This window comes from Ammospiza caudacuta, chromosome 1 (assembly GCF_027887145.1).
Source record: "Ammospiza caudacuta isolate bAmmCau1 chromosome 1, bAmmCau1.pri, whole genome shotgun sequence".
Lineage (NCBI taxonomy): Eukaryota > Metazoa > Chordata > Aves > Passeriformes > Passerellidae > Ammospiza > Ammospiza caudacuta.
Genome location: NC_080593.1, coordinates 80,759,003 through 80,786,995, shown reverse-complemented (window position 1 = coordinate 80,786,995; position 27,993 = coordinate 80,759,003). Strand labels below are relative to the sequence as shown.

General features: G+C 38.0%; 1 protein-coding gene across 1 annotated transcript in view; it reads left to right on the top strand.

Annotated features, from left to right (window-relative positions):
* The window catches only part of TRIO (trio Rho guanine nucleotide exchange factor), a 247,080-nt gene that overhangs the window by 142,442 nt on the left and 76,645 nt on the right, over window positions 1–27,993 (top strand). The window contains exons 19-33 of the mRNA XM_058811071.1: window positions 1,102–1,216; window positions 5,579–5,694; window positions 8,933–9,055; window positions 11,798–11,992; window positions 12,104–12,219; window positions 12,765–12,831; window positions 13,606–13,715; window positions 14,779–14,848; window positions 15,297–15,386; window positions 17,261–17,353; window positions 19,599–19,710; window positions 21,689–21,879; window positions 24,820–24,921; window positions 26,992–27,134; window positions 27,727–27,826. Coding sequence (XP_058667054.1) covers window positions 1,102–1,216; window positions 5,579–5,694; window positions 8,933–9,055; window positions 11,798–11,992; window positions 12,104–12,219; window positions 12,765–12,831; window positions 13,606–13,715; window positions 14,779–14,848; window positions 15,297–15,386; window positions 17,261–17,353; window positions 19,599–19,710; window positions 21,689–21,879; window positions 24,820–24,921; window positions 26,992–27,134; window positions 27,727–27,826 — 1,743 coding nt within the window. The remainder of the gene's footprint in view (window positions 1–1,101; window positions 1,217–5,578; window positions 5,695–8,932; window positions 9,056–11,797; window positions 11,993–12,103; window positions 12,220–12,764; window positions 12,832–13,605; window positions 13,716–14,778; window positions 14,849–15,296; window positions 15,387–17,260; window positions 17,354–19,598; window positions 19,711–21,688; window positions 21,880–24,819; window positions 24,922–26,991; window positions 27,135–27,726; window positions 27,827–27,993) is intronic.

Below are 27,993 nucleotides of genomic sequence, written 5' to 3'. Positions count from 1 at the left end.
AGATGTTCTGGGACAACAGAGGAATACGGAAGGAGGAAATGGGTAGACAGGCATCTGGGATTATTGGGTTTTGTGTAATAGTCTTCAGATAAATGAAAGATTTTTGTTCCAGCTAATGTCCTAGTGAAGAAGATTATTGATCATACTGAATTGTGCAGCATGTGCTTGTAGAGCAGTATAACTAACTTTGTGATCAAAGACATTTTCCAGCATGACCATGAAAGACTACTAAGAGAATAAAACTTTTTTGTTAGAGACCTTGTTCTCAGTACGCAGATTACAACACTCCAAAACGTATTAACAGAACTCAAAGTATACAACCTAATAGATCCTTCTGCAGCTGGCATGAATTACTAATCTTTGTGTTAAAATGGTATGAGAAATTACTTAGTATCTTTGTTACTGTATCAAACCATTCTACCTTCATCTAACCTTTTACAGTAGCATTCTATAATTTGCATGTTAAAAATGAAGCAGACAACCCATATGTAGTATTTGATATTTGTTAAGATGAAAATGGCAACTGTGCTGAGTGCTTGCAATATAGTGGCAAGGACTGAAAGCTCTCAAGGCTTTGCCTTCATATTTTAAGAGCAGATATTACTATTTTAGCACTTTTGGTTTCACTTCAGCAAAACATTCACTTTTTGTTTAAAGTACTGATGGATGTTTTGGAATATGCAGGTAGTTACACAGCCATGTGCACTGTTTACACAGTAAGCAGCTTCAGGTGGCACCTGGCACATTCAGTAAGCAAACTTCTCTGTGAACTCTGAGTCATGCTGAAAGCCCTAGAGCAGATAATTGCTTTTCAGGTTCTTCAGAAAAGATGAATAGCATTTTATTAATTTATTTTTTTTTATTTTATTTGTATTTGTTCATCTGCTTTGTTTTTTCTCTGCCAGGTAAGTTGTAACTGCTATTTAGCAGAATATCGGTTCTAATAGTTGGCTTGCCTTGGCTTACTTGTAGAAGAGATTTAACGTGCAATGTTTTCCAAAACTGAAGAGGGTAACAAAAAAGAGAGTTAGGAAGATCTTTAATTTCTTCTGCATGTTTATTTGTGCATTTTCAAACAAAGTTGTACCTCTGACTCTCTAGGCCTGCACACTGGCTCGGAGGAATGCTGATGTCTTCCTGAAATACCTGCACAGGAACAGTGTCAACATGCCAGGGATGGTGACACACATCAAAGCACCTGAACAGCAAGTGAAAAGTAAGGGCCTTCTTGTTCTCTTTCTTCTCACAAGAATGTGATCATCATGTGCTGTGGTGTGTGTGGGGATAGGGTAGTGAAGCCTGCCCAAGTGGAAAGAGTTCTGTCAGGCTTAACAGGAAACAAATTGCTTGCACACTTTGAAGGTGCTGACAGTCTTCAAAGTCTCTTATACTCAAATGAAGTTGCTTGGAATTCTTTTATCTGCTACTTACACCTAATCTTCTTTCTATTTGGAACTCAAATGTGTTGCTTTTATTGAGACAATGAAGTAGTAAACCTCCACATGATAATGTTTGGTCTGAAGCCAAATGGGAGCTGATCAGTGTAAGCTTATTCACTGTGTTGGTGTCAGGCATTCTGCAAGTTCCCTGGGAGTGCCAGAGTGATAAGAGGTTATTGCTTGTATGATGCCCTTGAGCTCTTCAGAGAGTTTGAATCAGTGTTGAGGAACTTCATGAAGTATGGGTTAACTCACATCATGTTTTAACTGCATGTGTGGACCGGCAGTAGCTGAGGTGAAGCTGGAAAGAGCTACTACGTGAGGTTTGGCTTTTGCTAAGATTAATAATATGTAGTACGGCTTTAGGGGGTAATAAGCACTCCAAGGAATGGAGAGAGAGAGATCTGTGGGGCTTTGAGGGACAAAAGTACAAAAATTAATAGGGTATGCATAACTGCTGGGTGTGGTAGCAAAACAGAGATCAGTGAGATTCAGAAGTAAATATTGCATTTAAATAATTTAATTGCCAGTCATTTTCTGCTCTATGCATTTTGAAACTGTGACTGAACACTCTGGCCACACTACAGTCTCAAAACCAGAGAAGTCTAATTTTTAATTTAATGCTGTTTGCACCTACCCAAAGGGGAGTTATGCATATGATGTAGCCAGACTCAAGAGGAGCATGGCAGTAAGTCCAGAGTAAAAGTTGCAGCAAAAAAAACTTCTGAATGGGAGAAAGTTACAGCAAGATGGATTAGAGCAGGTAGCCCAGAGAGGTAGGAGGAACTGTACCCCTAAGAATTTTTAAAACTTAGTAGAACAAGCCCCTGGAAAACTTTAAAGTTAGTGGTGCTTTGAAGAGGAGTTTAAAACAGATGGCCTGCAGAGGTCACTTCCACACCAATTTACTTGATGACTCTATTGGAAAAGGACATGTTCACTTTAAATGCAAGGGGTAAACAGCTCATTGTTTTTCCTCTGTCCCCAACATTTCTAGAACTGTACAAAACAAAATCTCAACACAAATGCCAGCAGTATCAATAACTGAAGCTGACATTTGTCACTTAGTTTTTCTTTCAGTAAGAGACAAAGAAAACAGAGCAGAAGAAAGCAGTAAGTTGTAGCTACCACACTTACTGAATATTAGACCATTTTTTTTAATACAGTTTTGAAATCTGTATAGGAACAGTCATTCTGAGAAAGGTAAATGTGCTTATATGAGGAAAGAATAGAAAGATCTCTACTAATGGCCTTTAAGAGTAATAATTACATATCAGAACCATTGTGTTATGGATGTTCTGCATACATTTAAAATTCTGGATGAGTGATACATGTTTAGAAAGCAACAAAAAACCAACAAAAATCCCCAGGTAGAAAAAAATAAGCTGTTCCCTCCATAAACCATGTGATTTATGCTTCTGAGAATTAAACATGAGTTAAGATAGAGCTAGTGGGGACTCCTTCCTGTTAGGTCTCAATGGTATGGTGGTAGCTGACCAAATGATAAAAATGTTCACTCTTTCTTCCTGTTCAAATATGCCTGTCAAGAAAAAAAGAGATCTCCTTTCACCTCTTTTCTAAATTGAGAAAAAAAATTGAGTGTTTATTTTAGTGAAAGAGAGGTTACATATGTTCTAATAGAGCATTAAAACTCAGATGTATGCTTGAGACTGGCAGACTGCAATCAGTATATAGTTTATAAATTAATGCCTTAAAAACTTGAGTAAGCTTTGAGTTCCTGCAGAACTGCTGAACATTTTTCAAAAACCTCATTCAGTGGCATAATTAATCCTTATTCCCAGATGCAGATTAAGTTATCTGGAAAACTGATGTCTTAATCTAGGCAAAGTTTAGCTAAGCATATGCTTCATGAGGAACAGGAGTTGCAGTGGCACTGAACTCTGAGAAGTGTCCTTATGTCCCTGTACAGCAGTGTAAATAGTTTCTGTGATATGCACTTAAGGGTACCCAATCATTGTCTCACTTAGGAAGGAACTGTGGTCTAAAACTGTACTGTGGCAGGTGGACTGAGTTGGTGACAATTCCTGTAAGCTCAGAGATGAGAGCTTCTTCATCTTTGCTTCTGCTGCTAAGGTTGTGTGCATCTGTGTCACCTGTCTGCTGTACAGGCTGCAACTGAGCGTGGTTCAGGAACTTGTCCAATGGTGCTTATATTTTTAGATAGGTTGATAGAAGGATGCATAGAGACACCTGAGAGCTCTTTGAGCCTGGAGAAGAAGCTGAAAGTTTAGGGAACAATGCTAACAAATGTTGGAATCAAAGTAAATAACAGCAACAGGGACTGTGGTTCAGGTGGCTTGAGATACAGAGATGCTTTTCCAAACCTAGCATTAAATATTGATGTTTTATAACTTCCTTAGAGTAGTTCATAGCATATTTTTTCTTCTATTTGCCAGTCCAAGAAGTTAATGGCACTAACACTAACAGTGCCCAGCCAAATATCTCTCACTGCCTTGCCATCTGTATCATGTCCTCACAGAACAAATGCTGTTCCAATTTGCTAAATTCACCTCACTTGCTCTTTGTCAGAATTACTTTGCTTGCGTCACTATCAAGATGTCTCTTTTCGTATGGTGTGTCCAGTTGGGTGTGTTGCATTGTACAATGATAATTGTGTCCCACCCACTCCACCTCCCTGCCTCCTGAAATCTGGCATATACTCTGAGCAAGTGTTTTGGAGGTGACATAAGGCAGAAATTAAACTGAGAAAGCAGGGGAGGCTCACAGCAAATCAGCTCATAGCTTGGCATATGAGGGGAGCCTGACCAGCAAAAAATAAAACCTTGGCCACAGTGACCACATTCCAACCAAAAGCAAATTCTGGGTGATCTCAGCACCCTGTGGCAAGTGGGAATATGGTGCTTGTAAGCAGAAGGATGTTGGCAGTGATGCAGACAGGTTTCATAATCCTCAGGGAGGCTGTGACAAGTGGTTGTGTTTGATCCCAGATCTCTGATGAGGTAGACAAAGATGTATTTCCCCTCAAGCTTCCTGTTATTTGAGCTTCTCTTGTCAAACTGTTTCTTGGAGTTGTTAGCTTTTGGGTTGCAAAGCATGGTGGACTTGCACAATGGGAGAGCAGAATGCAGAGACCATAAGACACCTAGCATCTGAGAGCCTTCACTTGTAATTATGGATCATGGAAAATAGTCAGCTCTGGGTATAAGTAGAAAAGCAAGTAGTGTTGGTGTAAAAAGACTTTTTTGTGGTCTGTTCTGCTGGACGTCTCTTTTGGCTCTGTGCAATTGCAACAGAATCACCTGGTAGAGACATTGAGTGTCCCATTCCCCTGTGCTCAGCTTGCCCTCCCAGGTTTGCAGTGGCTACAGAGTCAAGTAGGGCTGCTGCTCTGGAAGCAGCAGTGGGTAAAGTGAGCTTCACAGGAAACTGCTAGTATTTCTTTTTTTGATGGAAAAACCATAAACATGAAAGAAGCAGAATTCAGATAAAGTCTTCTGCATATTGTAAGCACAAGGTCTTTGCTAGGAAGAATTTAAAAGGTTGGACATGTGGGATTTGGATGTGAGTTTTCTGATACTCAGCAATAACAAACTGTGGAGTTAATTATTTGATTATCTGGAAGTTGTGTCAAGGTTCAGTGAACATTCATATTTAACAAGTCAGCTTACTTATGGTGCATTTGATCTTGTGGTGACCTGAGATTGTACATTTGTTCATCTGCATTTAATCATTAAAATACTTCATAGGAGACTAATATATTAAAAATTCCCTTTTTTAACTTCAAAATAATATGTTAAGCATGTTGTGATTACTTTTGCATGCTTATTCTTTCTGAGGAAACCCCATCAAGTGCCATCTTTATCAGCCTACATTTTCAATCCTGCTATAAGCAGTGGCAGTCCCCTTGTGAAAAATATTTGAGAAGAAAAAACCACGTCAGTAGTAAGTTTTAATTGCATCTCTAGTTTCTTTAACCAGTAGTTCTGTAAGTAATGAAAAAGGAACACTCTGTGTTTCATTAGTATCAGGAAAAAAAGCAAAAAAAAGACTAACAGAGCAAGTGTATAGTAAATTCTACCATGTAAAGTACTTTTATTCTCCTGATTTTAGTGTGATATTTTAAATTTGATTGTCATGAGCTGTTTTCATTTCTTCAGATATCTTGAATGAGCTCTTCCAGAGGGAGAACCGTGTGCTGCATTACTGGACCATGCGTAAAAGGCGTCTTGATCAATGCCAGCAGTATGTGGTGTTTGAAAGAAGTGCCAAACAGGTGAGGGTTTCATATAAAAATCCTCTTTGGTATGGTCAGGGGTTCACTGTCTTCTCACAGTAACAAATTTGTCATTCACTTCAATATTTCAAATGGTTAAAACATCAGAAGGATTGAAGTAGCAAATTGAATTCTTTGCCTCACCTTTAATACAGAACAACTAAATCTGGTGAGGCAGTGTGTCTGTAAGTGTTGTAACTTAAAGGTGATGTTTTGCTTCTACCAGCTTCGTCTGGTACTGGCAAATCTAATTTCTGCAAGCTTGTGTTTGACAAATTGTTATGCTTGTTAACTTTTACACACACACCTAATTTGTCTGGGGAAATTACAGGCAGCAGCATTTTTCTCAGATGTTGGAGGAAAAATATCTTATTAAGTTGATTGGCAGTTCTAGAAATCTGACAAGTTGGATAACTCATTAAACAATAATAACTGAATTACTGTGATTTTTCAATTCTTTGTATTTGGTTTCATGGTTTCCTGCATGATAGATACACCTCTTGGTATTTTGTTGAATTTATCAGTCTGAAAAGAACTATTAAGTAACTACCTCACACACACAAAAAAATTCCTTTGCTAATCAAGACACATGTCTTAAAAATAAGTAGGAGGTTCAAGGCAGAAGTGGTAAGTGATGGTTTTTTAGTTGTTGGGGTTTTTTTTAACTGATTATAAGACAAAGAAAGGAAGCTGTCTGTTCCTGTTCTGCAGAAAATTACACAATGCCCATAGTGTAAAATATAGTCAGATCCTCTTGAAAGGGCTCAAAAACCTAATCTTTTATTTCTTTCTGACAGCTAATTTAGACAAAAGTTTAAATACTGTTGGTCTGGTTTGCTCTCTTGAATGAATTCTCCAGTCTGCCTTTCATGCTTTCACAAAGAAATTAATACAGAATGCATCTTGGAGTGAATTTGAAGTCTGATACTTCTTTAAAACAACACCACCATCTCTTCCCTACCCCCCTGCTCTCACCTCCCCGCTCTACTTTTGAATAACCTTAATTTAAACCTCTGACAAGCACATGATCTACTTGTTTTTGTATAGAGATTACTAACCAACAGTCAAACACTGGCGATAAAGATCTGTCAGCATTTTCATTGTAAATCCCATTTTTCAGCAATCACCAGTTCAGTCATCAAAAAGCAAAGCGAACCAAACCATATATGGGACTCCACAGTGATTAGCCAAAAAAATGGAAGTGTTGCTGTCTTCATTTAGATGTCTTTCTGGAATTTGGAAGAACCTGTTCCTTGTGCTTTCAGAACTTGATGCCCTTGTGATGGAAAAGATACCATACCAGTTTGCAAGAACAGGGTTAGATTCTCAAATCCTTTCAGAGTTAAGGGCTTACCTGATCCCTAAACTGATTCCTCCAGTTCTTGTAGTGATACCTCAGGTGAAATAGAAACTGATCTAAAGTGTAGGAATTTAGATCATGTCGAACTTTCTGTCATATTGTGCCTCTAAAGAGCTGCCAGCAAGTTACAAAAAGACAACATCATTTTATTCTCGTGACAGGGGGATTGGAACTACACTACTTTTGAGTTCTCTCCCCATCAAAACCGTTCTGTGATTTGGGGAAGGGCAGCTTTTTGTTTATCATTCATTCTAGCACTATGTTATAAACCCACTAAAAAAAGGCAGAGAAGTATTAAATGTTGTTGGTAATATGGTAGCCATGCTGTGCCTGTCCATATCAGTCTTCACTTGCAAAGATTGACATTGGAATGACAACATGTGTCATAGAGGTGGTTGGTTGCAATGTTGCTTTTTTGACAGAAGTCCAACAGTTGTTCCATCAGCAACTTTTAAAAGTATAGGCCCCTCTTATCAGGCTTGCACCTGCATCAGTATGTGACTAAGAAAATGGCATCTGGCATTCACATTCGGTGTTGAATTTTGAAGGCTTTCTACTAATTTCAGATTTTGCACCAAGAAGGAAAAACATTTGAAGTGGAAGTAACGGAATCAGCGTTGTTTCATCACAGTTTTGATGAGCTTAAATAATTGGTGAAATTATAATACAGACAGTGCCTTTTCTGATTCAATATAAGGATATGTGTGTGAAACATACATATCTACTGTCCACCAGGATAAATCTTTTCCTGTTCTTGCTAGTGTGGATAGATAATGCTCATAATTTCAGGTTATCCTTTCAGGGGAAGAGTGAACACCCACCAGCATTCTACTACTTTTTCTCTTGGGTTATTAAATTTTTGCCTTGTGTTCTGTGTATTTACTGAAGATACAGAAGCTACACATGCATTTAGTAATAAGGTGGTTCTAAGCAAGCTGTGTAAAACTCTTTGAACATCTGCTATTGGCTTTTTCAGAGACGAGAAGTTTCTAAGCTCCCATCCCTCTGCCTGCTGCTGTAGGAAGCCTGTATTGAGAGCTGCAGGACAGTTGTCAGTTAGATTTTCACTGTTATGCAGCAGTTGGAGACAGCTCTTGCTTTTTTCAGGAGCCAGAGATTCCTCACGACCACTGAGTTATGCTTAAAAGGGCAGCAGGTAATGTGGGTAAATCATAGATAATTACAAAGATGAGCATTTTTCATAATAGTGAGCAAATGAAGTGTCAGATGTGGAAGGGAAACAATCTTAGTTTGCAGTTCTTTGTTCTTGGTTTTTTTTCTACTTATACATACATAAATTGCTTTAACTGAGACATCTCACTGTTCCTTCTCTGCTGCAGGTTTTATTTTGAGGAGAACAGACCACACTTTGTGAGGCTGGAATACATGCCAGCAAAAGTGGTAGTTAAATCTTACATGCTTGTAAAGCTTAGCCTGTACACTTGGTAGTCTTATGCACATTTTCATATGTTGGAACTTGTATATTTCTGAGCATGGCTGTCCCATGTGGCACCAAAAAAGGGATTTTTTTTTTCTTTTTCCTCAGCTGAGGAAAGTATACTATCAAAACTATGAACATAATTAGTTAAAACCTTTTAATAGTGAACTGCTGTAGTCCTGCAGTAGTGGACTTCCCTGAAGTGTTTGAATTCATACATAATTTTTAATTCTCAAATCATTGCTTCATAGTCTGTGTGAATTATTTCAGAGTTATGAACTATTTGGTATTGTAGAGGTATTAGATGATTGCTGCAAGTGACAAAGAGTAAAATTCACCTGTGGCCAAACTTTGTGTGTGAAATACTGATTACAGATGGTTTCTGTTGGCAAAAATATATTGTCTTTTCTCTTACTTTTCTTCATTAATGCTTTATTTAGGCTCTGGAATGGATTCATGACAATGGAGAGTTTTATTTATCCACACATACTTCCACTGGTTCCAGTATCCAGCACACTCAAGAGTTGTTAAAAGAACATGAAGAGTTTCAGATCACAGCAAAGGTAAAATAAATTTTTTAAATTATCACAAAATACTTAGAGTTGGAAGGAGCCCCTGGAGATAATTAGTCCAATCACCCTGCCATGAATAGGGTCCCCAAGAGCAGGTTACACAGGAATGTGTCCAGGTGGGTTTTGAATGTCTTCCCAGAGGGAGAGACTCCATGACATCCCTGGGCAGTCTGTTCTGTGCCCTGCCACCCTCGGCGCAAAGAAATTCTTCCTCATGTTGAGATGGAACTTCTTGTGTTCTAGTTCATGGCTGTTAGTCCTTGTCCTGTCACTGGGCATCACTGAAGAGTCTGGTATCATCGTCCTGATAGCTACGTTTGAGATATTTTATATTTTGGTGAGATCCCCTCTCACTCTTCTCCAGACTAAACTGGCCCAGCTCCCTCAGTCTCTCCTCGTTAGAGAGGTGCTCCAGACCCCAAACCATCTTTGTGTTGCTCTGCTGGACCCTCTCCATTAGCTCCTTGTCTTTCCTGAACTGTGGAAAGCAGAATTGAACACAATACTCCAGATGTGGCCTGATTGGGGTCAAGAAGAGTGTCAGGATCACCTCCCTCGAGCTGTGGCCACACTTTTCCTGATGCACCCCAGGATACTGTTGGCCATCCTGGCCACCAGGGCTCTGCAGGCTTGTGCTCATCCACCAAGGCTCCCAGCTCCTTCTCCACAGAGCTGTTACCTAGTAGATCAGCCAACAACCCCTGCTAGTACTGGGGCTATTTTCCCCAGGTTGCAGGACCCTGCCTTAGCCCCTGTTGAACTTCAGTAGATTCCTCTGCCCAGCTCCCCAGCCTATCGAGCTCCCACTGAGGCAGCACAGCTGGTCCCCCCAGTTTCATATCATCAGCAAACTTCTGAGGGTGCATCATGTTCCTTCTCCAGCTTGTCGATAACCAAGTTGAGTAGAAGTTGAATTATGTAAGATTTGAAACAAAATAAAACAACTGAATTCCCCTTGCCCATCAAAAAAATCCCCCAAGGATGTGTCCATCAAGATCTGTTTACTTGCAGTGGCTTTCTGTCTATATTTCTGCTGAGAATAGAATAAAACAGAAGATAAGGAGCAGATACTCATTGTTACTGGAGCTCCATGAGCCCCATGTGCCATTGATTTCTCATGACAAAATCACAGTGAAGTAGCTTAAAAATGTTTCCACATGTTTCAGGGCCCTTGATTTCCACTTCCATATCTTCATGATTGTGGATTACTGAATGTTCATTGAGGATATAAAATACAACAAGCTGTATTATTATTCAAGCTGTATCTTCTAATTATTAATTAGAAGATATTAGAAAAATTAGAGCTTCATTTAGGTAACTCATTTTATTAAAGTATTCTGTGCTTCTCCTGTAAACCTTTTTGAGTCAAGCAGCAGAATGTTATTCTGCATCTCTGGAGGCCTTTACAGGCCTGAGGCTGTAAAGTTGACACTCCTGAGGCTTTCCAGTTTTCCCATGTGAAAGACAGACAACCATTGCATGACTGAACTACCTGAGTTTGTAGCCTTGTCTTGTCCCCGTTTCTCCCTCTGGCTCTCCAACTTTGATAGAGAAATAATCGAGCCCAGGAAAGTAAGCAAGTGTTCATTTGTCTGAAGGATCAGCTCAGAAGAGACTTGGAGATGGAGATGGTCAAGGGACATGTGGGAAGGGAGAAAAGAAAATCCAGAAAGAACAGAGATCACTTTTGATGTTCACACCTGGATTTTCTTCTGTTTGATCTTTGCTTCAGACTTTGATTTCCTGGATCCCTTCCAGTATGCATAGCATCACTACTCCTCCTTATTCCCTCTTTCAGCCTGCTGATGACATTGGTGCCCCTTTTGAAAGGATGTTGTTTGTGTCACTCCCTTGGCATTTTGCTACCTGTTGGGAGGATATGTTAGCCCTTGCTAATTCAATACTGAAAAGAAATGCTTGGATGAGGGACCATTAGGGAACAAAAAGAATTAAGAGAGGACAAACTTGATTTTTTCAATAATGTACGAGTCAAGTTTTTATTGACTGTTTTGCTTAACTCCCTGCTAGTAAGGGCCCTGACTGTACACTCCACTCATGACAGAGAGGTGGATGTGTAAACTCATCCATTGTGGATGATTTATTATTTACATGAAAGAAACTGCATAATCTTAGGCAGCCTGTCATTTGGGAAAAGCATTTAGAGATTTGGTGATAACTACTTTTTTCTCTTAGTTTCTCTCAAACAGTTCTGTGCCAACAAAGCATAATATAGAAAAGATTTAAAGAATTCAGTCTTCATCTGTTAAAGAGTAAAACATATAACAAGACTTACTTCCATCTCAGCATTTCTGTGGGGTCAAAAGGAGGTAGATTCTTGGGACTGTGGGCCAGGTCTAATATCAGAGCTTCAGTGGTAATGAACAAAGTACCCTCTTTGGCATGAAAATGCCTTTGTATTGATGCAAGAGTACTCATGCTGAAAGGCTTGCCTAGCAGAATTTAATCTCTGGGTTAGATATGAAGCACATATTTCAAAGAAAAATAAACAATCTGCTTCTAGTCATGTAATAATAAAGCCTAAGGAAACCTACATTAATTTTGTGCTATTTTTAATAAGTAAAAGGTATCTGTTTAAAGGAGTTCTGGGAAGAGAGAGGAAGAAGATAGCTTCTTCAATTCCTTCTCTAATTGCACTTAGTAGCAGTTAAGCAAAGTGACCCCCTGCATGACAGGTAGAGCTTGTAACTGTTCGATATTTTCCTGTTTTCATAGCAAACCAAAGAGAGGGTGAAGTTGTTGATACAGCTGGCTGATGGCTTTTGTGAAAAAGGGCATGCTCATGCAACAGAGATTAAAAAATGTGTCACAGCAGTGGATAAGAGGTACAGAGACTTTTCCCTGCGCATGGAGAAATACAGGACCTCTTTAGAGAAAGCTCTGGGTATTTCCTCAGATTCCAATAAATCGGTAAGAGAAATTTGAGTGTGATGACAGATAAACAAGCTTTATTTGCATTTGATTTAGCTACCTTTTTCTCCTGTCTCCTTCCTTAATCAATTCTTCCTTTCTTTAATAAAGAGCAAAAGCTTGCAGCTGGATATAATCCCAGCCAGTGTCCCTGGGTCAGAGGTGAAACTGCGCGATGCTGCTCATGAGCTTAATGAAGAAAAACGAAAGTCTGCCCGCAGGAAAGAGTAATACATTTATTTATTTTTAATCAATGAGAATGCATAAATCAATCCTGATATGAAACAACTGTCATGGCTTGTCTGGCAGCTTAGAAATTATATAAATGGTAAAAAGAGAGTGATAGTACTCAGTATCTCTTATTGCCGTTTAGTCACATGCTTGTTCTAGTAGATAATTCTAATATGACAGAATCTTAAACTTTCAAAATTGTTAGACTTCTTTTAATATGCTTTTTTCCTTTTTAGAAATAATGTGAAATAAATGTGTAAGGGGGGGAAGCAAGACAAAAGTTAAATGACTGTAGCAGTGAAAAGTGTTAGAGAAAAAATTGCATCTCCTTCCCCATTTGTTTTTGTCCTGGTTAGTAATGGAGGGATGTTACCTCGTAGGTTTTCTTCCTCTGTAGTTCTCTTCACATTTCACTTCTCAGATTTTTCTTGCTGCAGTGGAAAAGCAAAAGCTGATGAGGAGAACGATGTGTTCTGGTTATTATGCGTTCACAGTGGTCTAACCCACTGAGATTTGATTATTCTTTCTGTTGTCACCTAAGGTTCATTATGGCTGAGCTAATTCAGACAGAAAAGGCTTACGTAAGAGACCTCCGGGAATGCATGGATGTGAGTTTTCTTTTTTTCACTAATCTTTAAAGGCAGGATTCAATCCGCTGCTCTGTGGTTTTTTTCCTGGTTTTAACAGCTGAGCATGATTGGTTTGGAATCATAGGATCAACTTAAGTATTCTTACTGCCATTAAGAAGAAACTTAGAATTACATCTGATAACAGCCATTTCAGAATTCACCCTATGTGTTTTGCTTTTGTTAGTATGAATTTCAGTATTTGTTCCTTTCCCAATTCATAATCGTGTGGGGAGTTTTTGTTTTAGAGAAAGGGAAAAAGAAGGGGTTTACTTTATTTGCTTTGCTAGCAATAGGGGAGAGCTTGTGCTAATTCTCTTATTATCTGTATCACATGTTCTGCAACTAGCTGACTTTTTGAATAGAAATTCAGTGAGATTCCATGGAAAAGTGCCCAGTAATTGTTCCGCTGAAGCAACTAATGTTCAGTGGTAGCTGTTGCACAAAGCATGAACTTCTAGACTGCAGACATGACCTTGATAAGGAATATCCTGAAGCATTAGAGGTTGTCAAGAACACTATGCATTTTAAATTATGAAGTCTCAGGGACTATGTTAAGTTGTCGGTTTTAGAACTTATATTTCACTGTCAAAATCACAAGGTATATTTGACACAACAGGCACTGTCACAACTGGAGATGATGCTGCTGTATGATCTTTGCCTAGTTTCTAGTTTAATGCATACTTGCAGATACCTGGCTGTGTCTGTTGGGAGTTTATCATCGCTTTTCACACTTTTTTTTTTTTTTCTGGGCAGACATATCTATGGGAAATGACAAGTGGAGTTGAGGAGATCCCACCTGGTATTGTAAACAAAGAACACATTATCTTTGGAAACATGCAGGAAATTTATGAGTTCCACAATAAGTGAGTGACTTATCTTCCATTTCCATACTACTACTAAATCCAAATGATGACCTGAGGGATTTCCTAGTGAAAATACTGTGTATTTCAATAATAAATGCTTTCCCATCAAAAAATTGAAAGATTTTCCTCTTGCATTGCTAAATTACTTCAGCTGTTCCTTTTTGCAGAGAGGTAGGTACACCATTAGAAATTATATTTTTCAGTCTCAGGTATCTTTCAGCATATAAGAGAATTTTGGATACACCAAAATTTTGTTGTAGGTTTATCAGTTGTTCTAAAGAGATGAAAACCATTGGACTCAATAAAATACAAACATAGCACAAACATTAGGGCTCTGTCATTGTTTCACAACCCTCATTCCCAATATCCAAGTGCAGCTGTTAGTGGGAAAGAGTAGGGCTCCCAGCTCTTCTTGGCTCTTAGCTTCTGTAGAGATGCACCAGCATCATTACAATTACTGGAGTACAGAGCATAAAAGAGACTTGTCCACTCCATTTCTTCTGAGTGGAGTGGTTCTTGGGGGGATCTGTGTACAGAAGTCTTGCTCTGAATCTTCCTTCTTTGTTATTTCCTGGTTATGTACACATTTGTATTGGGTTATGATTCTTCGAAGTAATAAAATAAACCTAGTGTATTCCAGACCCCAATTTTACAGTTCTTTGTATGCTTTGTGTTAACTTGAGAACTTGAGTATCCAAAAAGCAATGTTTGGGGTTTTTTTTAAATTGAGATGGAGGTTTTTCTTGAAACTAAAAACAGTAGGAAACCTTCTTGATAGAGAACAACAGCAATTACTAAATTTTTATGTATTCTTATGTATTAACTGCATGTCCACTGGTTCAGTTTCTGATCTTCTCATCAGAATTTTTATTGAATTATATTTTATATTAGTACTTTTATTACACATTTTTATCTATTTGTTATCTTTATTTCCTTAGCTCATACATTTGGTATTACAGAAAGTTTTCTAATGGCCTTTATCCACAGACAATAGATCCAAGCAATTTGCTGTAATAAACATGTTTCATATGCCTTGTACTACTTGTTTCTTTTCTACCCACAGTATATTTCTCAAGGAGTTGGAAAAATATGAACAGTTACCAGAAGATGTTGGACATTGCTTTGTTACTTGGGTAATGAAGTCACACTTACGTTTAGAAGGGGGGATAGGAAGCATGACAGGATGAATTCTTGCTCTCAGATCCCTTTTTGATTTGTAAAAGTACCTCTTCCTGCAAATTTAAGGAAAATGTGTGTGTCTTTAACTGAGAAAACAATAATTAGGTCACTCCTGTCAGATGCCAGTCCTTAGCTGCTCTTGAAGTGTATGCAAGTTGCCTAAACCTGTGTGCAGATTTGGTTTGTCTTAGCTCTGAATAACCTATTTTTATACACATTGCTGCTGTTTTCAGTCTTACTTGCCTGATGTGTATTTTTACACTGCCAGTTTGAGTGGAAATGTAATTCTGTACAGCTCAGTTTCTTGATAGGGAAGATAAGCTCTCTAAAAATGGCATAAAAACTTTGAGAGAGGAATGATGCTCTCTGATAACCTTTGTCAATTTGCATTTTGTTCTGCAGGCAGACAAATTCCAGATGTACGTTACCTACTGTAAAAATAAGCCAGATTCCACTCAGCTGATATTAGAACATGCAGGAGCATACTTTGATGTAAGTACATAATCTTAAAAGCTAAAACACCTTGGCTGTTTGACTCATATTTGTGGTTCTGCTGAGTGCCTAATTTGTTAAGAAAATGCATGTTTCCTGTTAATAACGCTGCAGTTTATTAAGCTGTCAGCTCAAGAAAATCAATTCTGTATCTCACATGGTTACATTGCTCAGTTGGTGTTACAGAGCTGTCAAATCAGATGTGAAAAGCCGCTGTCAAATAGCAGAGTGGTTCAGAACTGGAAGCAGGTTCTGGCAACAACAACCGAGACATGAATCTTCAGCTCACACAGGCACATCCTGCAAATCTTAGCATTTTGATGTGCTTAGTTTGCATTGTATGTAATAGAGATAGAAATGTTGGTTGAGTTTTGGAGCGCTTTTAAACTGTAATTGCATGTAGTGGTAATTCAGTTCACTGCTGTTATTTAGAAAGGCTGAACCTCCTTATTCAGTCCCACGGTTCCATGGCCTGCACATGCAATATTCTGCATAGAAAAGGAAGCAAAATGTAGGTGTGTTAGAAGTTTAATGGAGGAATTTTGACCACAGTGACTGAGCTTTAATTGGACATGTATTAATAGATTATTCAATTGGAGTTCAGTCTCTTTCCATTTTTTTTCCCCACTAGCTGTATGATGACACCACAATTTTTTTTAGAATTGTTTGTACAAGTAGAGGGAAGTAGAGGAAATCCCTGAAGCCCTTGAGGTTAATCTCAAAAGTGTAATCACTGAGGAAATGAGGTTTCTAAATGTTGTAAGGCAAAGCCTTTCTGTGAAGCCTTCTGTTAAGTTTTTGGTGTTTGAAGAAGAGCCAGGTGAGTTATAGAAAATCAGATAGATGTGACCAAAAAAATTCCAAGAAAAATTTAGTAAATACCATTAAAAAATAACACAGGGCTGTAATAAAATTACTAGAAATAAATTCTTGCCACCACCTCCTGTTTTACCACTAGATCCAGAGCTCTCCATCCCCTAATTCACCTAAAGTATATTAGGAGTGTGAAGACTTAATTCTGTGCACAGAGAACTTGAGTGCTTCCACTGATGACACCACTGGTCCGTGTGAAAATATCGTGTGTATCCCATTTTGGGAATTTCTGATACTGTAACCATGGTTTGATGGCACATAGCTGTGGGGCATAACTTGCTGTTTGAAATTGCTTGGCTGGAATAGATCCAATGCTATGATAAATGGCAGACCCTATCAGTGGAATTCAGCCCCAGTCAGTACCCAATCTGTAATCATCCCAGTTAGCTATCCGATAATTCTGGTTTCCACCTTTAGCTTCGTGGATGTTGTTTCTTTTTCTATTTTTTCGTGGCTGGTTTCTTTTCAATGCTTGGTAACCTCAGAACCTGTTACTCGGTGCTCCCTCTGGTGGGGGATGAGGCCGTCTGTGGCTGTTGGCACTGAAATAGCAGGGGATGCTGAGAAACCTCTACCTCAGCCTTTCTGGCACTCCTGCCTCTTCCCAGCAACACTGGAATGTGAGGGTTTTTCCTCTCCTGCAAGTAGCAAAAGAAGTACAGATCTTAATGTTTTTTAAAAAAGGTGTTGCCACACATTCTGTGTCTCTAATTGTTGGTCTTTATATTTAGGTTTGTTGAAATGTTTCACAGGTACTCTTGGAGGTAATCATCTTCTGTTTGTACCAAGTGAGCAGGCAGATGCACAGCATCACACATATTAATTGTGCCTGGAATATCTGATTATCCTGTTTTTTTGGGGTTTTTTTCCTGCTAAAATAGAATTTGTAGTTAATGTATATTATTTCATAATCCCTCAAAACAGTTTATATCTGAGTGCTGGTGCTTACAGTCCTCACTTACTGTATGCCCTAAATTCAAATGTTTTCTTTTTCCATGTAGGAGATACAACAACGACATGGACTGGCCAACTCTATCTCCTCTTACCTTATCAAACCTGTCCAAAGGATAACAAAATACCAGCTTCTTTTAAAGGTCAGTATTAATTCAGAGCTCTTCATCTGATTCTGCTGGTCATAAGAAGGCAAAGCTCTTGCTAAAATCAAGAGATTGTTCTACTCTACTCTAAGACTCCGGCATCCTGGGCAGCCACAAATGCTGCTGCAAAATTTCAACTGAAAAGGAAAGAAGGCATAAACAAGCAGCTTTTTGTCCAGATTTCTGTAAACCAAGAAAAAATTCATGAGTACTGATGTTTACTTAGAAAATATAATTTGCATTTGCAGGGTAAAAAAGTAATTCATGGCTATAGGACTATATAACCATTTTTGTATTGTTTTCTACACCAGATTTTGGTAAGACATTAGCTATGCTGATGATATTAAATACTGTAAAATAGATATTTATATATAAAACTGTAATACAAATATCTATGAGGATTTTAAATATCTGTGTGTATTGGTAAATATTTACACACAGTGACTGTACCTGTAGAGCTGTTGCACAAAGAGTTTTTATTTGTAATATTGCCTGGAAATGTCCAGTAAATGGCAGCTGCCAAATAAGCACAACTTTTGGAACCCTGTAGTTAGAACTTTCACTCAGTGGACAGATGTCTTCTCAAGTGGGCAGCAGTGTTCTTGGACTGTGCTGGGTTGCTGTTAGGTGGCAATACCTGTTTTGTTGTAGTAGCCTACAAAAGCACTGTAACTGATCTGTGTCTCCCCTTTTTACTTGAGAACAGCCATGTGTGATTGCTTTTGACATTTCTGAAAAACATTAGAGGCTATTTCAGGTCACTTTGGGTGGAAACAAATCTGTCATTTTTGACTGAAGTTTAGTGTCTGTTTTCCACTTGCAAGGAGTTATGACTTAGTCAAGTTATTATTACAGAAATACTCTGGGCTGTGCTGTTTCAGAAATTGAGGAATTAATTCCAGCAATAATTATTATTTTTATTATTAATATGCTTCAGCCTGCAACTTTATGGAAGTGGTGGGATACATTGGTTTCACCAGTGTTTGCAGAGCCAGATGTCTTTGCTGTGTAGTAAAATGGATTTGTGTGGTGGTTTCTGGATTGTCTTTCCTTTTTCTTTTCTTTTCTTTTCTTTTCTTTTCTTTTCTTTTCTTTTCTTTTCTTTTCTTTTCTTTTCTTTTCTTTTCTTTTCTTTTCTTTTCTTTTCTTTTCTTTTCTTTTCTTTTCTTTTCTTTTCTTTTCTTTTCTTTTCTTTTCTTTTCTTTTCTTTTCTTTTCTTTTCCTTTCCTTTCCTTTCCTTTCCTTTCCTTTCCTTTTCTTTTCCTTTCCTTTTCCTTCCTTTTCCTTTCTTTTCCTTTCTTTTTCTATATTAAGAGAGAGATGTATAGCATAGTAGGATTAAGAGCCTAAAACTTGAATGATAAATGAAACATTTTACAGTTCTGGAAGTTTCACTTGTTTTTCCAAATGGTATTGAAGCTGCTCCTCTTCTGTGCCTCTGAGAGATACTAAAGTTACTCTCACTGTTCTGTGGAGTTGTCATGCAAAATTTAGGTGGAATCATGTAGTGTTTTGCTGTGATAGTGGTATTGGCAGTTGAATAAAAATACTGTAATGATCATAATATTAGAAATCACATGGCTTTCTCTTTAAAAAGAGGAAAAGGAATTTAACCTGAGGGAATGAATTAAGTGGGCTTTTTGAATAACAGAAGTAACATAATATGCCCTTTTGGTTATGTAACCTACATTTTATCTTGATACTGTTCAAATGCTTGAAAGCTGCCAGGAAATTTGAATACCAGCTGAGACACTGTTACATTAAATCTGTGGGATGTTGAATGGCCAGAGAACTGTATGCCCTAAATTCTGCTACAACACTTCAGCATGTTCAATTCTCTAACTTCTGTCCATTAGTTAATGCTAGTTTGTATTGAAAAGTTTTGCCTGTAGGTTGCTTTTATGAACACAGAATAGTCATTCATGGAATACTTAGAATAAAACAATGTAATCTTTATCAGCAGTTGTACAGAGCCGGTGTTTGGTGCAGTGGAGCAATGACTGACATGGGAGGTGGGAAGGGTCCTTTTATGCTGCCCTGCTTTCCTCCATCTTCATGACTTGGCAGCTGCATTGTTCTGGGCCTTGATGTAGCACAGCATCTGATAACTGTGTCAAGAAGTTCAAAAATATTTTATGTGTCAAAAATGAATTTTGGTTTGTTAGAACTACTCTTTGGTTGTCTGTCATATTAGTGTAAAAACAAATGATGGAGAGTCATTTTGTCTGTTTGTCTTTTGCAGGAGCTGCTCACGTGCTGTGAAGAAGGTAAAGGTGAGATTAAGGATGGCCTGGAGGTGATGCTTAGTGTGCCAAAGCGAGCCAACGATGCCATGCACCTCAGCATGCTGGAAGGTAGGATTCAAGCTGCCTTTCCAAATCATTGTGTGCTGCAAAGGAACTTTGTTTTGTGAACATGTTCTTTTCTCAGGGTTTGTATTTTTCATAACATTTTGGCAGGGCTATATGAGATGAAAATTTATTTAGGAAAATAAGTTGTTACAGTCAGCTGCTAGGGTTTTAGTAATTCTTGAAGTGTTCTTTCACCTTGATCTATAGTTGTGGCACTGCAGATTTGAAAAACCTGTAGGCTAATGAGGTAGTCCACTACTCACCCAAAATGCATTAGGTGACTGGTCAGATAGGCTGGCTTTGGCTGCATTCTCCAACCTAAGCTTCTTTGTATGAGGCTCATAAGTGTATTATTGGTGATTTTGCTGATTTATGTATGAAATAATTGTCTCCAAGAAGTTTGCCTTTTCCACATCTGTTTGCTGCCTGTTCCATAACAGACTTCTGGTTAAAATCTATCTTCTGGCAGTAAAATGTCAGCATAAGCCAATTTAGCCCAAGTCTAAGCCAGCATAATCATGTTCATGGCAGACAGTGGAGGTTGGATGTAATGCATCTATGTGCTTAGAACAACTTCGTGCCAAAATCTGTTTTGCAATTGGCACGTTATCATTTATAATGGTGCAATCATAAATTTAGTAATAAAAATGTTTTTCTTGGGTGTTTAAATTTTTGGAGAAAAAAAAAGCAGGGCCCTCTTACCCTATAGTTGCTGAATAAATACTTTTAAATGCTTCTAATCAATATGCCTTTTCTTCTCCTCTGCCTTCTGGGAGTAGCATGGAGCTTGTTGTGGAATTTTCAGTATTGTGCTAGATACTGCAAAATTTGCCTTGGTTTGACATATGTGATCCTTGATTTTATAAATGCTCCAAATCACCTCTATTCCTTGATTTTAAACAGTAAGGATGTCAGTCAGTTTACAGGATCACTTCCAAATGCTTGTTCAGGAGGTGGTCTTAGTATAAAGGCTGACCAGCTTTGTTAATCATCTTTTGACACTGGGAATGTGACTCTGGAGAATATCCTAATCTTTTACATAAGCTGGTTTTACAATAAATGGTGCATGCATTGTTGAGTCATCCCATGTTGGACAAATATAGCGAGTGAGCACATTTCCTCTTTATGTCTCCGGAGGATTTTGAATGAGCATCCTGGCGGAACTTGCCTCTGATCCTCTCCATACTCTTGTCCTGTTCAGAGTATGAGACCTGGCAAGCAGTATCTATTTAAAATACATTTTGATACCGCTCAGAAGAGTATGGTTGACAGTTTTTGTTATCCTCCAACTCTAAAGCTGTGTATTAAACTGGGTGAACATGGTGCCATTATAATGGAAGTAAAATTGTTGGCATTCTCAATCTTCATCTTTTTTTCATTATGTCTCAATACAAATGATCCAGCTGGTAATTACTGTAATGTGGATCAATTCTGGCATGACCAATGGTAGGCTGATTGTATGCCAACAGCTCCAAGCTGCCATGTTTCTCCATCCCCAGTTGGACACATTTCTGTGCTCATTGCCCACATGGTAGAGAAGGTATACCTCCAGAAAAGGTGGCATTTGGGAGCTTGCCACTCTCAGAAGAACCTGATGTTGCTCTGTGTCTTTGCAAGTTGCTTACTTTGTACAGTGGCAGAAAGCTCATAAGAGAAATCATTTTCATCACGGAAGAGGTTACCAGAAGCTGACAAAGACAGATTTGTCATTTGTTGGTAAAATACTGCCAGAAGAGTTGATAAAGTTCTTAACAGTTGGATGTCTAAATTTAGCAGTGCATTTGAGCTGTAGTTACATTTAGTATATTGCAGTGTGAAAATCAAGTCTTGTTTTTAGTATTGTTTTCTTGGAATCGCATCTTTTGGAAGTTTTGTCAGGGAGAAAAAAAATCATATAGTTTAATGAACAGAAGCTGTGCCTTTTATGTTACTTATATTACCAAGTTTTCATGGTGAATCTTTCTTTTCACTCTGTTTTTAGGCTTTGATGAAAATATAGAATCTCAGGGAGAGCTCATCCTTCAAGAATCCTTCCAAGTGTGGGACCCAAAAACTCTGATTCGAAAGGGAAGAGAGAGGCACCTTTTCCTTTTTGAGATGTCCTTGGTTTTCAGTAAAGAAGTGAAGGACTCAAGTGGAAGGAGCAAGTACATTTACAAGAGCAAACTGTTTGTAAGTATTGAAGAACAATTAATTTACAAAACTGTCCAAATTAGGCTTCAACTAAGCTCAGGTGATTTAAGTGTGTCTGAAAAACTTGAACAACTGTAACAGAGCACTGCAAGAAAGCCTTGGAATGTATAGACTGAACCTTTAAAGTGTGGTGCTTTGTCTTGCTCTTGAGGAGAAAGGATAGGCTCAAAGCAGCTATTGAGGGGTACGTGTCAGTCTTGGTGTGTCAGGTGAAATGAAAATCAATATTGGGCTGGACTGGTTTTGTCTTAATTGTGTGCTGATTGCAGATTCTTTAACACTTATTTGTATAAAGCAGAAGAATGGAAGGAGTTGATGAGTTGCCTTCAACTTTCTTCTTTGCTATTGCTGTTAAGGATTCGTTTTAGTGAATATTCTACACCTACTGATTGGGGAAGACAAGAACTTTGTTTTGGAAAAGTTCATTCCAGAATGTTTGCTGAGACCAGTAGTCTTACAATAAAATTCCGCATATAGAATTATAGTACTTATGGTCTACTGAAAGGATGTAAAGGTGGAAATGTTTTTTTCCCATCTGAGGGAAAAAAAAAAAAAAAAAAAACTAAAAAGAAAAAATCAACCCCAAAACCTCCACTCTTGCCTTCTAGAATGCATTCTCTAGAATGCATACTTTACACAATGTGACTCTGGAATTCACATCCTTACCTTCCTATCTTGTTGGATGACTTGGGTGAGAGCAGTATTCACACTCCATAAATTTAGGTAGTGGCAAGACAGTCTCCCATGGCTTGCTCTGCACCTATCGAAGGCAAGATTAGCTTTTATATAGCTAAAATAGTTCAGAGCAAGTACTTAAAATTACTTCCCTTCTCAGAACTACACTCAAGAAAACATTATTCTTGCATTGATCCTATTGGGATATATAACTAAGTCTAGATGATATAAATACTGAGTCTTTTCCCTGTGCTTCTGTTCCTTTTCTTTCATTCATTCCCACTTCCCACTTCTGTATCTAAACTGGTAAAACAGGTTGGTGAAAAGAAAACCCTCTTTTTTTCCATATCTTTCGTTGCATATTCTGTCATTTCATTTCCAACATTTGCTTTCCTTCCTGATACTAAATAGCTATTAGGTTACACTGCTGCAGCTGTTAGTTGATCACACCTTTCTTTGCTGCTCTTAAAAACTCAATTAAAAAAGAAATGCTGGTGTATTGGAGAATATTAATAGCTGCCAAGGGATTATATAGGAGAGGTGACAAAACTGAAAAATCAGTCCTGTTAAATTGTCGTGTCGGTTCCTCCAACAGGAATTTAGTAGTAGCCTTAGGTCTTAGAGAAGCTGATGGAAATCTTGAAGACTCTCATTGTACCTCATTTTTTAAAATATAGGGATTCTTTTTGTTGTCATATTCTATCTGGCAAAATATCCTGTAGTGCATCTTATATTATAGCAGCTCTTATAGTTTGATCTTTAGAGAAGGCATATGTTGAAAGCATGCATGTTGACTTGAGCTGAAGATCCTTTCTGTATGCTATCCTGTGACTTCTGGAAGATGGCTTTACAAAAATGAGGTCCTTCTCTTTGCTTTGTGCATAATGAACATCAGGGTTTCCCCAGCACAAGATACTCAATGGCATGATATAGATATATATCTATATATATATCTGTATATCTATATAGGCAGAAGGTGTTAATGAACTCCTTTGGCAACAGATTAGGTGTCCAGGAGCAAATGCCTAAGGAGGGCGGTGGAAAAAAAGGCAAGCAGGTGTTACTTGGACAGAACACTCTCCCAGTCACCAGTAAGTGGCTGTTTGGGAACTTCCTCACCTCAGTGTGGTTTCCATGCATCCAGTAAGCCACAATGGTTTCTGTTCTGTGAGCCTGTCCTGGAGAGCCACATGCAGACTTAGCATCCTTTGCAGAGAGCGGTGTTGCTCAACTGCCTGTTGGGCAAAGACAGTTGTGTGTGGAAGGGTAGATGTTGGGATGGGATTATTTTAGAAGAAAAAAAAAATCTAAAAAGCTTTCACCCACCAACACAAAAAAAAGAGCCAAGTTGGTATCGAAATGAGACAAGAAAAAAAGTACTTTTACTCAGGTATTGGGTATCCAGCATCTCATGTGTTGAGGTGTGTATGTGCTAATGATGATGTGTATGAGAGGAAAAATACAGCTTCTAATCATGTGAGAATACTTAGCAGCTGTTGGAGAGTGAGGGTTCTTTTAGTTTGAGCTCTATTTCTTAGTTTGTAATTTTTTTTGGAATAGAGCCTGTATGAATTGTTTAAAGTGGAAGCCAATTCATATGAGTGAGATGTTCCAGTTAGAAAGTGAAAACATTTTGCATGATAATTAGCCATTAAGGTCTGACATTAGAACATTCCCAAAGACTGATTGTTCATGTAGTTGTCTCACAAAATTCTCCAGGGAAACTGCATTTCTGAATTATTTCAACTGTTTCAGAGGGAAGGAAACACTAGGAAAGGCTCATGTGATAAAAAATAAGCCAGCATTTTAGAAGATAGCAAGAGAATTCTTAAGTATATCTTATCTGAGAGGGAGCATAAAGATTAGTAAATAGTGAGTGTTCTCCAATGGAAATGAACAGGGAGAGGAGCCAAAATTTATTTTTTGCCAAGCATCATCTTTAGAATTATAAGGGTTTTCCTGTCAAGTCCAAAAACTAAAATCAGTAATTCATTTTCAGGATTGTAAGTGTTATTGTTTATTGTGACTTTACAGAAAAGATTGTTAATCTTGCAGTTCTTACTTTTTTGAAGAGACCTCACACTGCCACCAGAATAAAGGATTCTCTCTAGCCTTATGAGTTAGCCTTAAGCTTCTGAAAATCTCTTTAAATAGTAGTGCTCAATTTTGTAGATTATTAGCATGCTTTTGTTGGCTTCTGAGGAAAAATTCTGTGTGGTCCTAACAACTTTTTCTTAATTCCAGACTTCCGAACTGGGTGTCACAGAACATGTAGAAGGAGACCCCTGCAAGTTTGCTCTGTGGGTTGGAAGGACACCAACTTCAGACAACAAAATTGTTCTCAAGGTAATTTTAGCAGATGTGCTTTTAGTCTATAGCAAGGCTTGTAGTTGCTGTTATTTGTTGGGAAAGTAAGGAATGATTTCCTGCTTTAGGAGGGGCGGCTGCTGACAAACAATTTTCTTTGGGTTTGCAGCAGTGGTGGTGTGTATATATCTAACTCATGTGGCCTGAGAGCAGAGGGGAATCTTTGCAGCCTACTGAAGAATTAGACAAACCTGCTTTCACAAATCATGGTAGGGAGAGGTTTGATCCCATGGACTTCCATAAGCTTGAAGACTTCAGCAATTAGCTGACAGGGAGCTGGTGTCACTAAGAAACGATAGCATCAGTGTTACCTTCCACACTCAGTCATCGCTGCTTGTTGGCCATGCTGTTTTTCATGACCCATATTTTTATGCAGAAAACAAACACTGCAAAAGATTTTTATGTCTTTTGGGCTGCAAGTTTTTCTGAAGCTACTTGCCTTTGGATGAAGGTGCATGTAATTCCTATAAGTTTTGTGTCTGGGCAAGTTGCAGGTGTCAGCAGTGCTGTTTGCCTAGCTAGAAGAATGGCTAAATCTGTTTCCTGTGATTATGGTATGTAACCTGGGACTCCTTCTCAACTGAAGAACATGTTTTGTAAATACCACAAGCAGCTAGTGGGTAATCTTTCATGTTTTGAGGAGCTCTTTTGAGCTGAAACAAAGTTCATATTCCCATTTATAGATTAATGTACCTACTATTAAACTTGTTTGTGATTTCACATATATGCATAGCAAATACTCAATAATGTCACTTAAAAATGGCGTCTCCAATTCACATGTCACACTCTTCCTTGTGAATTACAGACTAACAAAAGCTTACATTAGCTTTCTGGCAGCAGTGAAGGAATGCAAGGAAATTAAGTGTAACATTAATGCATATTAGATTTTCTTTCAGTTTTTAATGTTCCCATAATTTCAGAGACAGTGCTTTGCAGCTTGAAATGATCCTCCCAGGGCAGAACAGAATAAAAGGTTGTAATTAAGGATTCTTTACATAAGATCACTTTAAGGTGGTTCTGTTCCATGCTTTACTTAGTGCATATGATATTTAGAAAACTTTTATGTTACATCAAGCTCTTCCACAATTTTGTGGACTTTGTTTGTTTATTCAGTTTTGAAAGCTGGAAACAAGCACTTCCTTACCTCATTGATATTAGAGGTAAATTCCATGAAAAACTAAATAAATGATTCTTTTAAAAGGTCATGTTTATCTTCTTTTCCTAGATGTTTTTGTTTGTAAAAGACAAACAAAGTCCATCTGTTTCTTCAATTTTCTTCATCCCTTTAGAATTCCTGGTTATTATATATTTATAATATATTAAATATTTATAATATATTTGAAGCCAGTTATTTCAGGAGACAGCAATTAAGAGAAGTAGTATATAATTAAGGAAACTATATGTAATAATTTCTTTAGATCTGAAATAATATTTGTATTTAGTAGCATTTCAGATGCAGGGTTAAATTGGGCTAAGCAATCAGATTACAAGTTGGGCAGGATATCAAGTAATTTCTGGAGTATTTAAAATAATAGATATGTTGCAGGCAGTAATTAGAATACAATCCCTAAATTAGCTTTCTGCCTCAAGATATGTATCAAAAAGTAGGAAGAGTAATACATGAAACGTGTTGCAGTAAAAGTTAACTTCTTTGCCAGTAATAGTAGGTTATTATTCTTCCAAGTTAGAATTGACCTAAAATGTAGGATGAGTTTAAATTACCAGTATTCAAGGTGTTATTGCTGGAATTCATTTCATTCACATGAGATGCATACAGGGCTTTAGTCATCAAGTTAAAAAAGAAAACTCTGAATTAAGGTAAAAATATTTTTAAAATACCAATATTAATAATGTTGAGAGGTGTAAAGTAATGTTGGGGATTCAAAACAAGACAGCTAGAATTTCCTTTTCTCTGTTCAGGTTTTTCAGAAATTTTTCACAAAGTCATCTTTATGCGTTCCTCTTTGTGTTTATCAGCTGACTGTATGTGTGGATCTACTCAGCCATAATGGTCCTTTGTGGGGGTATTGTTTCTTTTGCATATCAAAGGCATCCAGTATAGAGAATAAACAGGACTGGATCAAACACATCCGGGAAGTGATACAAGAAAGGACTATTCATCTGAAAGGAGCATTGAAAGAGCCCATCCACATTCCCAAAACTGCACCAACAACAAAACAGAAAGGAAGAAGGTAAGTAGTATTTCAAATAATCAGAGATCTCTAAGTGTACAACAGTGCTCTTTCCTCTGTACTGTTGAATTTTGAATGCTTTTAAGTGAATTGGACAAAAGCAAGAGTCATTTTGTCTACTTTTATCTTATCATTCATTTACAGTTTCCTGCAGTGCTGAATTTGTTGAGATTTCTGCTCTGAACAGTCCCTGGCTTGTGTAAATGAGCCATTACAGAAGGGATTTGGAACAGGATAGTACATTTTAAAATTTTTGCAATTCTGCATTTGTTACTCAGGTCCTTTGTTTTTCTTTTATGAAGCTTGAAATGTGTCACCAACTGTCCTCCTCACTAGCTTTGGCTAAGTGACTGGGCAAGTGTGTTTCCATATTTCTGGCTCACTTGTTGTTGCCTTAATTCCACAGGATGTATACCTTGCAAATTAATCTCTTCTCTTACAGCAGAGAAGTAAGAGAGTATTAAGTACTGAGTATTTGATTCTTGCATCAGTGAATTTAGTGTCTGTTGCCACACTGGGAGTGTCTCACTTCCTTAACTAGCATGTTACAAACACAGTACCACTCTTGTAATGAGACCTGAATTCTTTGCAGGGATGGCGAGGACCTGGACAGTCAGGGAGATGGCAGCAGCCAGCCTGATACTATTTCAATTGCCTCACGAACCTCCCAGAACACGCTAGACAGTGATAAGGTAAGTTTCCTCGATATGCTCTGTGCTGAGAGCAGATGATTTGTCCCTTAGTGTGAATTAGCACCCAGGATTAGTCCTTAGTACCTTCAGAGGAGAGGCATGGATATACTCAGTCTCTTAAAAATAGCTGTCGGCAATAGAGAAAATACCTTGATACCAGGGTCATG